We start from the raw sequence: 14385 nt of genomic DNA on the forward strand, positions 1-14385 counted from the left end.
AGTACAGTCATGAGGGATACCGTTCACTTCTTTGGAGGAAGATGCACTTTTTTCGTCCCTACCCTGTTAGCTAATAATATTGACGCTGGTGGAAATTTCCCTATTCATCGGCGACTTTAATTCTTAACAAATACAGTCTTACCTCAGATACACACATCATAAAAAGTTTCCCTTACGACGGTTCCGAGAGTTCCGGAACCTGTACAGAAAATTGGAATAGAGATCTACATAAACATCATTTCCTCCCTTTTTATTGCTCATGAAAACCACTCACTGCATGTTGTACCACCATACAGCGAGACCTTCAGAAATGGTTGTCCAGATTGCTGCACACACCGCCACCTCTAATACCCAGTAGCCCGTCCTCTTGCTGTGATGCATGCCTGTATTCGTCGTGGCACACTATCCACAAGTTCATCAAGGCACTAGTGGTCCAGATTGTCCCACTCCTAAACGGCGATTCGGCGTAGATCCCTCAGAGTGGTTGATGGGTCAAGTCATCCACAAACATTCAATTTATCCCAGGCATGTTCGATAGGATTCATGTCTTCGGAATATGCTGGCCACTTTAGTCGAGCGATGTAGTTATCCTGAAGGAAGTCACTCACAAGATGTGCACGATGGGGGCGCGAATTGTCATCCGTGAAGACGAACGCCTCGCCAATTTGCTGCCGATATGGTTGCACTATCGGTCGAAGGATGGCATTCACGTATTGTACAGCCGTTACGGTGCCTTCCACGACCACCAGCGGCTTACGTCGGCCCCACGTAATGCCACCCTAAAACATCAGGGAACATCCAGCTTGCTGCACTTGCTGGACAGTGTGTCTAAAGCGTTCAGCCTGACTGGGTTTCCTCCAATCACGTCTCCGACGATTGTCTGATTGAAGGCATATGCGACACTCATAGGTGAAGAGAACGTGATGCCAATCCTGAGCGGTCTATTCGGCTTGTTGTTGGGCCCATCTGTACCGCGCTGCATGGTGTCGTTGTTGCGAAGATGGACCTCGCCACGGACGTCGGGAGTGAAGTTGCGCATCGTGCAGCCTATTGCGCACAGTTTGAGTCTTAACACGACGTCCTGTGGCTGCACGAAAAGCGTTACTCAACGTGGTGGCGTTGCTGTCAGGGTCCCTCCGAGACATAATCCGTAGGTAGCCGTCATCCACTGCAACAGTAGCCCTTGGGCGGCCTGAGCGAGGCATGTCATCGACAGTTCCTGTCTTACTGTATCTCCTCCATGTCCGAACATCGTCGCTTTGGTTCACTCCCAGACGCCTGGACACTTCCCCTGTTGAGGCCTTCTTGGCACAAAGTAACAATTCGGACGCAATAGAACCACGGTATTGACTGTCTAGGCATGGTTGAAGTACAGACAACACGAGCCGTGTACCGCCTGCCTGGTGGGATAACTGGAACTGATCGGCTGTCAGACCCACTCCGTATAATAGGCGTTGTTCATGCATGGTTGTTTACATCTTTGGGCGGGTTTAGTGACATTTCTGAACAATCAAAGGGACTGTGTCTGTGATACAATATCCACAGTCAACGTCTATTTTCAGGAGTTATTGGAACCGGGGTGATGCAAGACTTTTTTGAAGTGTACAGTACCGTCTGGAACATACCAGTGATCTCCACTCGAAAGTATTGCTAATTTCTCTTGAACTGCACTGCTTCAGTACTGTACGTAACTGTAGTCCTTCAGTCATTGCGATGTAGTTTTTGTAGCCGCCCTCCGTCGATCTGCCGTCGTCGACTTCTCTGACGTAAGATATTGATGTTGTTATATACCGTAAATGCCCGACGGTTCTTTATATCTACACATCAGATGAAGCAGCCACAAACATCTTCACTGTAACGGCGACTAAATTTCGGGTTTTGATAATGATTACTGTTAACTTTTTGCTCAGTCGAACACCCTTCGTTTGTTACTGCGTTACCGAAGACAAGATAGATAATAACGTCCTTGGATGTCAGTTGTTGTTTACTAATACACATTTAATTATGGAATCACTTTAGTTTTTTATTAACAACATTCAAAAGCAATTAAATGATTATGAATGAATGAGTTTTGTATAGAGGGAAAAGGAGGGTTAATCCTACAATTACTCAAAATGGTTCAAATGGCTCTGAGCACCATGGGACTCAACTGCTGTGGTCATCAGTCCCCTAGAACTTAGAACTACTTAAACCTAACTAACCTAAGGACATCACACACATCCATGCCCGAGGCAGGATTCGAACCTGCGACCGTAGCAGTCGCACGGTTCCGGACTGCGCGCCTAGAACCGCGAGACCACCGCGGCCGGCCCTACAATTACTCTCAGCAATTACGAAACTAAAATGTACGTGGTTTTCATAGTTCATTGCTCAAAGATATTATAGCAAGGACCATTACTATACTTCGATACAGTCATTCAAACTTCGTACGCTTTTATTATCACAGAGCCAAGGAATGTTTCCTGAAAGTTTGGCCGTACCTTTTTGTAACACCCTGTATTGAGTTTAACGTCCGTTCGTATAGTCCACATGTCCTACTATCAGTCACTCGGCATGTAACAGATACTGAGCATTACTTTTCTTGCGCACACAGTCCTTAGATATTCTTAGTCCGTGACCTTACTGTAAAAGTCTGTCCAGTATAAATTAACTATAGTCAATTTTCTTGCAGTTTAACAAAAGTCCCCCTACCCCTTCCGTAGCATATCACACGGAAATGCCCGCCATATCGCACGCCGCAGCTACGTAGATTTATTCAGAGCACAGAAAACAAGGCAAGAGAACTAACAATACCCGCACATGGTTTATATAGTGGAATTTATAAACAAAAGTAGCCGTGTAAAACCGTCTCTGATTTTCCTGAAGCGGCTACTTTTCTGTGGGTGTTGTTTTGATGAGAGATTGTATATTGATAATTTTAATTAAAACTTTTTCAATGCTATTAATTATTTCCGACGTTATCGATCACCTCTCCCCTATATGAGAATAAGCCTGATAATATTGTTCTTAATTAAAACAGCGGTTATATTTTTCCTAGCGATATTTCAAGATTTTTGTTATATGTATATCACCTGACTATTATTTCCTGGTACTATTTTATAGGTTTCTTCACAGATGCGCAATTTTTGATTACTAAATCAGTCAGGAACCTGAGGCCATGGAAGCACGGTCTGATCGGATCGCCGTGTTCCACGTTTCCCCGGACTGCTGCTGCACGGGCCACCGCCTGCCTCGACACGCGCCGTCGACGTGCTGGTCGCTGACGCTGCATTCCTGTAGCCCCGGCAACGCCGACGCCGCTGTCGCACAGTGCTCGCCGACGCCTCCGGCGAAGGACACCTCACCTCAGTGCAGAAACACGCCCCGGAGCGCGACCCGCATTCTCCACACTCGCACTTTCCGTCCACCTAGTGACTGACCTCATCCCGTCCTCGTTAGCCCTGCGATTGCAACTGATTTACACAGAAGTATTCAAGAACAGAGCGACGGGTGGCTGCGGTGTTCGTTTCGCCAGAGGGCGTTAGAGACAGTTACCAACGGACACTCAGACAACGGGTACGAGCATTTCCGTGGCGAGAAGGCAGTAAGGATGAAACCGGCTGGCTCAGGACGGTGAAGGCAGGTCCATCCAACTGGTTTCGCAGCACTAAACGAGGTAAAGTTTGTTTCTTTTTGTAACACCGAGTAGAAATGCGTTTTTTTACTTACTGAAAAGCAGACTTCCGCTTCGTCTAACAATTGCATGATGGATGTACTATTACAAAATTTACTTCTTTTTCTCGAAAGATATGTTTTACGTACTTATCTGACCTTCTTCCCTAAGTTTCACTTGTTTTAATGTGTCAGTATATTACTCCTGCAGAATGGATCTTTCACTCTGCTGCGGAGTACGTGCTGTTTCGAAACCCGTTAGCAGATTAAAACTGTACGCGGGGCTCGGGCTCTAACTCGGAACACTTAGAGGACAATGTTCTTCACATTCACTTCAAAGGCAGGGTTTCAGGTTCGAATCCATTCGGTACACAGTTTTAATCTGTCAGAAGGCTTCTGCGCCACGTGTTAGGCACCTAGCGTCTTCCCGATTAAATAACATTCTAGAATCACTTAGTACGTGACAGAACGCCTGTACTGAGAAATATATTAGCATTTTGTCTGTTGGATGTCGCGAGGAATAAATACCTGTAGCGAACAGTGTAAGCATCTCGTACATCAATATTCCAATTTCAAATGCGCGCAGCTGATATTTCAGCCAGCTTTATTTTTTTTAATTTTTATTTTTATTATTATGTAATACGTGACTCCGACGTGTGATGAAGTTATCTATTTGTTGCAAAGTTCAATTCCTCCCAGGTCTGAATATTACATTAAGTAACAGGTTCAAATATTCCTCCCCCTTTGCTATACCAACTTTTCTTCTTTTCTTAAAATTTTGTGTCTAAACAATAATAATAATTATTATTAGGTGATGTGAGTGGTAGTATTAAGCAACACTGTTCTAATATTCTGCAAAATATTATTTATTTCGTCACGAACAAGCTTTCGGCTTCTTAGTTCGTCGTCAGATGACAACTACAAGTCGCAACCACAGGTAAAATGGCTGCGGCTTATACAGCTTTTACTGACACAAATGATACAGAAAATGGTGACATATTCAGTGATTACGGAGGAAAGTACTACATTTTTCTGTCACACAGAAACGTGACACTTAACGAAAGTTCAAAAATAAAGTTGAATTTACAATTGTGATCCAATGTTTGTATAACTCAAACATACTTTATCACAGGGGAAAGAAGGAAGTAATTTTGGGTGATGTAAAAGTAAGTTGGTATTCTGTGTCATACCTTTATTGATTTCAGGTGGTTCCAGGACAGTTATACTTCCGCTTTTCTTAACAGTATGTGAAACTTCACAATCTACATCATGTGGGCGATTTTCTGTTAAAAGATGGGCCACAAACTTTAAATCGGTCCAGTTACTCTCGGGTTCTGACAACCTGGTTGTCACAGGTCCGCCTGGCTGACCAGCTCATCGTTTTCCACAGTGCTTGCACGTGACTTTATACACACCACTCAACTGTCACCGGACGCTGGTCTAAGAAGCCGAAAGTCGGTTCGTGATGAAATAAGTAATATTTTGTAGATTATCAGGAAAACGTTTCCTACTTAACACTGTTGTTATGTTGGGTCAAGTACCGACAGAAAATTCAGTTAATGTTATGATGGTGGTGGTGGTGGTGGTGGTGGTGGTGATGGTGGTGGTAAGTTTCTATGGGACCAAACTGTTGAGGTCATCGGTCCCTAGGCTTACATACTATTTAATCCAACTTAAACTTGCGCCAAGGACAACACACAAACCCATGTCCAAGGGAGGACTCGAACCTCCGACGGGGGCAGACGCCAGATCCGTGGCAAGGCGCCCTAGACCGCGCAGCTACGCCGCGCGGCAGTGTTATAATGTAAACGAATTACATACGCTTATGTACTTGCATTACTTCGGAGGCTAACGTACCGTTAGAATGACTTACTCCAGGTTGGCGCGCGAGCGATTAGCTATGCATATAATGAACCTGCAAGGTCCAGCATGAAAATCCACTCTGCAGCGGAGTGCGCACTGATCAGAAATTTTCTGGTACAATAAGTCTGTGTGCCGGACCTCTGCATCTACTGGCTGAGCTGTACAAACACGATTCACGACCGCCTTCACAGCTTCTCTACCACAAGAACCTCTTTGGAAGGAAGGAGATGAGGTACTACCGAATGTAAAACAGTGTGAGGGAGTCGTGCTGTGATATCTTAGCTGGAAAAGCACTTGTCGCGGAAGGCAAAGGTTCCAAGTTGGAGTCCCGGTCCGGCACACAGTTTTAATCTCCCTGTGCACCTGGAAGTTTAAGTCTTTAACCTACGGCGGACGCAACCTGTACGCAGGGTAATTCACGAAGACATTCAAATATTTTAATATGTTGGTCTACAACTAAAACTAAAGAAAAAAGTTCATACAAATATAGGTCCGCAAATGTTTGGTTACGGAGATACGGTTAATAAAAGATTTTGCCTGAAATTTAGCAACTTCGCTAATGTGTGTAGCCATCTCAAAACTGTACGAGGTTAAAGTGAAGCACGATTTGCAATCATTCTGTTGTTATTGATCTGGTGAATCTAATTAAACATGTCCCAGACGTGTATCTGCAGTAGTTTTCCAGAACATCCTGAGAAGCAAAGATTATTTGTTTACTTTCCATTAAGAATTTAGAAACGTTTATGTCATTGTTCGCAACCGTTACTGAATTGTTTCAGTCGTTTCCTAATCTTGGTTCAAATGGCTCTGATCACTATGGGACTCAACAACAAGTCCCCTAGAACTTAGAACTACTTAAACCTAACTAACCTAAGGACATCACACAGACCCATGCCCGAGGCAGGATTCGAACCTGCGACCGTAGTAGTCGCGCGGTTCCGGACTGAGCGCCTGAACCGCTAGACCACCGCGGCCGGCTTCCTAATCTTGAAACGAGATAGTTTTCTATATTGTTCATTGAAAGAACGTAATAACAACAGTGTATTTAAGGCCGGCTGTTGTGGCCGAGCGGTTCTAGGCGCTTAAGTCTGGAACCGAGCGACCGCTACGGTCGCAGGTTCGAATCCTGCCTCTGGCATGGATCTGTGTGATGTCCTTAGGTTAGTTAGGTCTAAGTAGCTCTAAGTTCTAGGGGACTGAAGACCTCAGATGTTAAGTCCCATAGTTCTCAGAGCCATTTGAACCATTTTTGAATAGTGTATTGAAGTGAAACTACATAGTAACTGTTTTAGTTTGTAGATTATTTATGAAATAGGGACGCCTTTCAAATTTAGGACAGAGGAACAGGCCGATATGGTGTTTATTTACGGCAAATGTGATGTAATGCTACGGCTGCAGTTAACGAATATCGCGTATGTTATCCAACTCAGAGGATTCAGAATCCACTAACCATTATTGGAGTATTTCGAATGTTACGGGAAACAGAAAATTACTGCAGATGCACGACTGGGAAATGTTTAATTAGATTCACCAGATCAATAACAACAAAATGAACGGAAATCGTGCTTTACTTTAACCTCGCAGAGATTTGAGATGGCCTCATATCAGCGAAGTTGCTAAATTTCAGGCAAAATCTTTTATAAATCGTAACTCCGTAACCAAACATTTGCGGACCTATGTTAACGTAAACTTTTTTCTTCAGTTTTACTTGTAGAATAACATATTAAAATATTTGCATATCTTCGTGAATCACCGTGTATATATAAGGCAATCTCCCAAACCGCTACGGATTGAAACTTGATATTTGGAGAAGATGTGGAGCTTATACTGTAGGTGTCGTTTAAGAAGAGATTTTTTGAATTTCAACCTTAAGGGGAGGAAATAGGGGATGAAAGGTTCTTTGTTTTTTTTTTGTTTTTTTTGAAAAATGTCGCTATTATGGCAGGTCTGAAGCTAGACCAATGGTCAGAAATAAAGAAATACTTGTTTCAGCATCTTTGGAAATTTAACCCCATGGGTGTGAAATAGTGGGTGCAAGCTTTTTTTAAAAAATATATCATTATTAAAGAACTACTAAAATGTTTTTGAAGCTACTTCAATGAGCATTGGTATTTGACTTCTCGGTTACAAATGAAAAAAATACGTGTTTCCGGGTTTTTGGAAGTTGACCCACTCAGGGGATGAAATAGGAGACGGCATTTTGTTACGAAAATATTTTATTATGAACGAATTTTTAAAGCTAAATCTATGAAAATTTAAATTACCTTCTTAGTTAGAAATTAAAAAAAAAACATGTTTCACTGTTTTTGGAAATTCGAACCCTATCGGGGTGGGATGAAAGTTTCTATGGAAATATTTCTTTGTGCAAGCATTTTTGAAGATAAATCTACCAAAATTTGAATTTGTCTTCTCTGTTAGAAATAAAGCACACGCATGTCACTGTTTTTGGAAATTCAACCACTAAGGGGATGAAACGTTTTATGAAAATATTTCATTGTGAAAGCATTTTTAAAGCTAAATCTTTGAAAACTAGTGTTCAGTTTCTCAGTTGGGGATGAAAAAATGCGTGTTTCACTGTTTTTGCGAATTCAACCCCTAACGCTGGGAAAAAGCGTCAGACTGATTCACTGACCCATCATCGCCCAGCCCTAACCGCTGTGGATAGACACTTGAAGTTTGGAGAGGGTGCCGAACTTTTGCTGTACGCATCGTTTAAGAAGGGATTGTCCGAAACTCCATTCGTAAGGAGGTGATGTAGGGGATGAAAAGCTTTTTGAAAGTACGCCACTATTAAGGGAATTTTGAAGCTAGAACTACGAGAACTGATATTTGGTTTCTCAGTCAGAAAAAAAATTCGTGCTTCAGCATTTTTGGAGTTTCAACCGCTAGGGGGACATAACAGGGGTGAAGGTTTTTTGAAAATAATTATTGAGGAAATGCTAAAGGATTTTTAAGGCTACATCTACGACATTTGGTAACTGACTTCTTGGATAGAAATAAAAAATACGTTTTTCACTTCTTCTGGAAATCCAACCCCTAAGGGAGTGCGGTAGGAGATGAAATTTTTTAAGAAAATATTTCGTTACATAAAAAAAATTTATAGCTACATTTATGAAAATTAGTGTTTCACTTCTCGGTTATATATAAAGAAATATTTGTTAGGGGATGAAAGCTGCTACGTAAATATTTACACAAGGACGCAAAAAGCATCAGTAACAAAAATGTCTGCAGGTCCTACAATCTACGCGAGCGAAACAACTGGTGCTAGGCTAGGAATTAATATGGCAAAGAGACAACATGTAGAAAGGTAACGGTTTTCTATTGTAGAGCCACAAAATCACTGGAGGACAGCCTAGACGGCTGAAACTAGCTGTGAACTAATAAAATTATTACAACAAAAATGGAAAATTCCACCTTCTTTTAGAGGTAAAGTTCTTGTCAACCCGAAGGTCGGTTTGGATGCTTTGCTAGATATCGTCCTATTAGAGTTAGACTTGGCCCTTGCTTACCTTCGACTTCTGGACGGACTTGTCCAGCAGACCTACAGTTAAATTGTGGATTCAGAAGCACGGTGCTCCTACGTACTTTTCACATACAGAAATTACTGCCAGAGATGAAGAAAGCAATAACCAAAGCTAGGCCCAACAGAGGATTGAACCCTGGACTTTTGGATTGGCCCTCTGACGCTTGCCCACTATTTGGTACTACATTTTATGCAATAAATAAGCAGAATGAGATTTTCACTCTGCAGCGGAGTGTGCGCTGATATGAAACTTCCTGGCAGATTAAAACTGTGTGCCCGACCGAGACTCGAACTCGGGACCTTTGCCTTTCGCGGGCAAGTGCTCTACCAACTGAGCTACCGAAGCACGACTCACGCCCGGTACTCACAGCTTTACTTCTGCCAGTACCTCGTCTCCTACCTTCCAAACTTTACAGAAGCTCTCCTGCGAACCTTGCAGAACTAGCACTCCTGAAAGAAAGGATATTGCGGAGACATGGCTTAGCCACAGCCTGGGGGATGTTTCCAGAATGAGATTTTCACTCTGCAGCCGAGTGTGCGCTGATATGAAACTTCCTGGCAGATTAAAACTAGTTCTGCAAGGTTCGCAGGAGAGCTTCTGTAAAGTTTGGAAGGTAGGAGACGAGGTACTGGCAGAAGTAAAGCTGTGAGTACCGGCCGTGAGTCGTGCTTCGGTAGCTCAGTTGGCAGAGCACTTGCCCGCGAAAGGCAAAGGTCCCGAGTTCGAGTCTCGGTCGGGCACACAGTTTTAATCTGCCAGGAAGTTTAATAAATAAGCAGTTTACACGATAACATCACAGTAATAGGAAATTTCAATAATTTTTGACACTGTTAAGCATTCGCAATCCAGTCTTCGGTTCATTCTTGAATGAGCTCTTTGTTGGCTGGATTACATTCAAGGCCTCAAAATGTACATCGAAATATCAGCATCCGCTATACAAGCAGTCCGAAACGAAAGTGTAGTTCCAGTGCACAACAGGAGAACATTCGCTGTTATATTAATGGTCTGTTGCGATGTTACGGGGATCTTGTGCGAATGGGGCGCACGTGAAAAAATAATATTTCACAAGCAAGGAAGGTGACAAACAAAACTGACGAAAAATCTGCGAGCAGAACTACTGAACAGCGATGGACACAACGAATTCGTTAATTTTGTGTGTATTCTGTTCGGTATACGTGTAAGACAGAACACGGTTTATAGATTTTGTTAGAAGTCACTTACAGATATCTCGAACAGAATACCCACAAAATTAATGAGCGCGTGGTATTCATCACTGTTAAATAGCTCTAGTCCCAGACTGTTGATCTGCTACATCTTCATTACAATTTATCACACTCCTTGTTTATGAAATCGTATTCCTTCCTTTATAAAGAACATAGTTGAGAAAGTAGCCGTACTGATACACAATAACTTTATTTGTTTATTTTGGAAAATACAATGCATCTGGCACAATCAGTTTTTAACATAGTGCCTAATTTTCTGTTGTCATCTCGTCAAGTGTTCATCATTGTTCAATAGTTCCGGTAACAGATTGTTATTCTGCTTCATTTTCATTATAATTTATTATACATCTCGCTTATGAAACACCAATTTCTAAAAAATACTAATTTTAACATACTGCCAAATATTCTTTACAGAATTCTGTTTCGATATTCCTCATTTAAGTCTAAACCGATTTTGTAGAGAAAGTTGGCGTACGGTCATCCAATAACATTATTGTTTCGTTTTGGGAAATGCAACACGTCTGGTGCCATTAGTTTTGCCGTAAAGATTTCTATCCCCGTTATTTCTTCTTAGAAATAGTATCTGTGCCTTTATACAGTTTCGCATGAATCGTAAATCGATGTATTAACGTTTCCACTAATCCAAATTTGAGACCCACTTAGCCATCGGGCTGATAAAGAATTCGTTAATAATGAAACTGGCAGTGTCGGACTATTTGGGAATACGTCACGAAATAAATGTTGTCCCCAGATCGTCCTGGAAAACGTGTTTTTAGAGTTTCCTTTTTTTCAATAATAACAGTATTTTTTACAACTAAATTAGTGGTCTGCAGATCCAGTCAATTGCTGACTTTAGTTGGGAAATGTCGGTGGCTAGGATGAGGGTCTAGAAAATCAAGATTCGAAACGGAATGTGGGAATGCCTGCCAACGTTCCTTCAGAATAGTCCCAACTGAACTTATGGCGAGATGAAATAAAAAGGTGATTGTGAGTTTACACCCGTACGTAGGATGTGCAATGGCAAGCAGTTACTCCGAATGCTGGTCCAGATCGGTTACAACTTAAGCACTGGCGTCAACTAACTTGCGCCAAATAACTGAAGCGTGTGAGGTTCGCAGATGTTTCACTCAGGTGTAGGAGAGAAGCCAGTCTACAAGCCTAGCTGGCAGGGAGGATTTAAATTTGAGCTAGTACTCGTATTTCTTATAAGAAGAGCAAAAACGGTGATAGATTAAAAGAAAGAATACAGCTTGTCCCATCAAGAAGAAAATTAGACACGAAGAAGTATCTTAGTTGAAGTAATGGTGGGAGGGTGAGAGGGAGGAATTGGCTGTAGCCTCATTGAACAAACTATCCCAGCATTCGTTTCAAAAGATAAAGCGAAAGTATGGAAATTGTAAAGCAGGACACCATTTCCTGTGCACATGATGTTCTACACCCGCATGACTGCTCTACAATTCACTCTTAAATGCTTGGCGCAGGCTTCATAGTACCACTTTCAGATTATTTCTCGAATGTTCCACTCATAAGCAGCACGTGAGAAAAATGAATACTAAAATCTTTTATGCGAGCTCTGATTTGTTTTGTTGCGGTGGTCGATTCCCCCTCTGTAAGTTGGTGTCATCAAACTACTCTCGCATTCGAAGCAGTAAGTTGTTGATTGAAAGTTAATGACAAGAACTCGCCTCAGTGAAAAACGCCTTTGTTTTTATGATTGGCCTGCCGGTGTGGCCGAGCGGTTCTAGACGCTTCAATCTGGAACCGCGCGACCGCTACGGTCGCACGTTCGAATTCTGCCTCGTGCATGGATGTGTGTGATGTCCTTAGGTTAGTTAGGATTAAGTAGTTCTAAGTTCTAGGGGACTGATGACCTCTGATGTTAAGTTCCATATTGCTCAGAGCCATTTTAACCATTTTATGATTGCTACCTCAATTCACGGATCACCTATTTCGGATAATACAAAAGCAGCTGCCTTTCTCTGAATTTTTTCGATGTACGTCAGTCCCACCCGGGAAAGACGGCATACCGCTCACCAGTACACCAGAAGAGGACCGAGCGAGGTGGCGCAGTGGCCAGCACACTGGACTCGCATTCGGGAGGACGACGGTTCAATCCCGCGTCCGGCCATCCTGATTTAGGTTTTCCGTGATTTCCCTAGATCATTTCAGGCAAATGCCGGAATGGTTCCTTTCAAAGGGCATGGCCGATTTCCTTCTCCATCCTTCCCTAATCCGAGCTTGTGCTCCGTCTCTAATGACCTCGTTGTCGACGGGACGTTAAACACTAATCTCCTCCTCCCCCACCAGAAGAGGACGGACAAATGCAGGCAGCCTCTTTAGTAGGTTTGTTACATCTTGTGTGTGCGTGTGAATTCCTATGGGACCAAACTGCTCAGGTCATCGGTCCCTAGTCTTACACACTATCTGAATTAACTTGTGGTAAAAACAACAAATACACCCAGGGCCGAGGGAGGACTCGAACCTCGGGCGGTAGGGGCCGCGCAGTCCGTGACATGACGCCTCAAACCGCGCGGCCGTTTTTCGTTACATCTTCTAAGTGTCGTGACAATAAAACGCAGTCTTTTGTTCGCCTCCAACACAACATTCTCTATGTGATGGCCCCAGATTAAGATGCTCGCAATTGTAGCTCCTCGGTATTTAGTCGACCCGACAGCCCTTAAATTAGTGTGATTTATCGTGTAACCGATATTTAACGGGATATTTTAGCGCTAATGTTGAGGACCGCACGGTTTTCATTGTCTACGGTCAATTGCCACTTTCCACATCACACAAATACCTCGTTTAAATAATTTTGCAATTCGTTTTGGCCTTGTGATGACTTTGCTACACGATAAACGACAGCGTCATCTGAAAAGAACCTAAAACCATTGCTCACATTGTCTCCTAAATGGTTTATAAAGATTAAGAACAGAAGAGGGTCTATGACACTTCCTCTGGGAATACCAGATATCACTTTTGTTTCACTAGATGATTTCGTAACATTTATTACGAGTGTCCCTCTTGTAATACGCAATCGAGGATCCAGTCACGCAAGTGCGAAGACACTACATAGGCACGCAATTTCATTAGAAGCCATTTACGAGAAACAATGTCAAACGCCTTTTGGAAATCTGGAAGTATAGTATGATGGTGTTAGGACAGCAACCAGCCGCAAATTTACTTTCAGTTCCTTTATTCAAAGGCTACCGTTACCGGTTTCGAATCATTGTGATTCATTCTCAGACGGTTTACACGCTTTCTTTATGGCATGTGGTGTGTTTTTTACATATTAATTGTCCTAAAATATAAATAATACATAGTTATAAACATGCCACACACAGATGGTTGCATTACAGATTTTTGTTGCATGTGACTTACGTGAAATGTCGGTTTCGAGTGTTTGTTTTCATAAAATTAGTCCAGCAGATGTGAATGCACTTCCACTGCATTCTTATAGTTGAACACGTAAATTGTTTTCACTGAACACTTTCACTGAACACTTTGACCTGAGCAGATTTGTCACTGAGATGTTTTCTACCACGCACCACATGTTTTGATACATACAAAGAGCTTACAAACATATAAGTATCACAGATGCTATGATAAATCGTAACATTTGACGATGATGTCCTATGTTTGGAAAGGATCATATATTCATTTACACAACTGTAATGCCTTTTACACTAATGCAGAGACATTGAAATTTTTTTAAGTTAATATTGCTACAATAATTATAAAATTATATATATATATATATATATATATATATATATATATATAACTGTATAGGTAAAATAGTATATTATTTAATTATATTTACCATCATGAGAATTATAGTAACATATAAATTTGCTACTTGATCTGCAGATAGGTGTACTAATATTATTTGCTTTGGAGCAATATCAACTCAAAAAAAAACACCATCAACATCTGTCCTCAAACAACAGCCACGGTCTCCATCATGTCATCATATGACAAAATTGCATTGTAGTATGAACCTGACATTCCATATCGATAGCACCCATCACTTCGTTTAAATAGAGAGCCAGTCGTATTTCACAAGAAAGCTTTTTTTCTGAATCTGTGCTGGTTGTGTGTCAATAGATCGTTTTCTTCGCGATGTT

At 42.0% G+C, this 14385-nt stretch overlaps 1 protein-coding gene and 1 non-coding gene across 2 annotated transcripts in view; one reads left to right on the top strand and one right to left on the bottom strand.

Annotated features, from left to right (window-relative positions):
• Positions 1-3157: 3157 nt before the first annotated feature.
• Positions 3158-14385, top strand: part of LOC124711471 (glucose dehydrogenase [FAD, quinone]-like) — a 69279-nt gene continuing 58051 nt past the window's right edge. Inside the window, exon 1 of the mRNA XM_047241577.1 lies at positions 3158-3348. Within this exon, the coding sequence (XP_047097533.1) occupies positions 3158-3348 (191 nt within the window). The remainder of the gene's footprint in view (positions 3349-14385) is intronic.
• Positions 9310-9384, bottom strand: Trnas-cga. The gene has a single exon. It is a non-coding gene; the product is annotated as a tRNA-Ser (tRNA).

The sequence above is a fragment of the Schistocerca piceifrons genome, chromosome 8 (genome assembly GCF_021461385.2).
Source record: "Schistocerca piceifrons isolate TAMUIC-IGC-003096 chromosome 8, iqSchPice1.1, whole genome shotgun sequence".
Lineage (NCBI taxonomy): Eukaryota > Metazoa > Arthropoda > Insecta > Orthoptera > Acrididae > Schistocerca > Schistocerca piceifrons.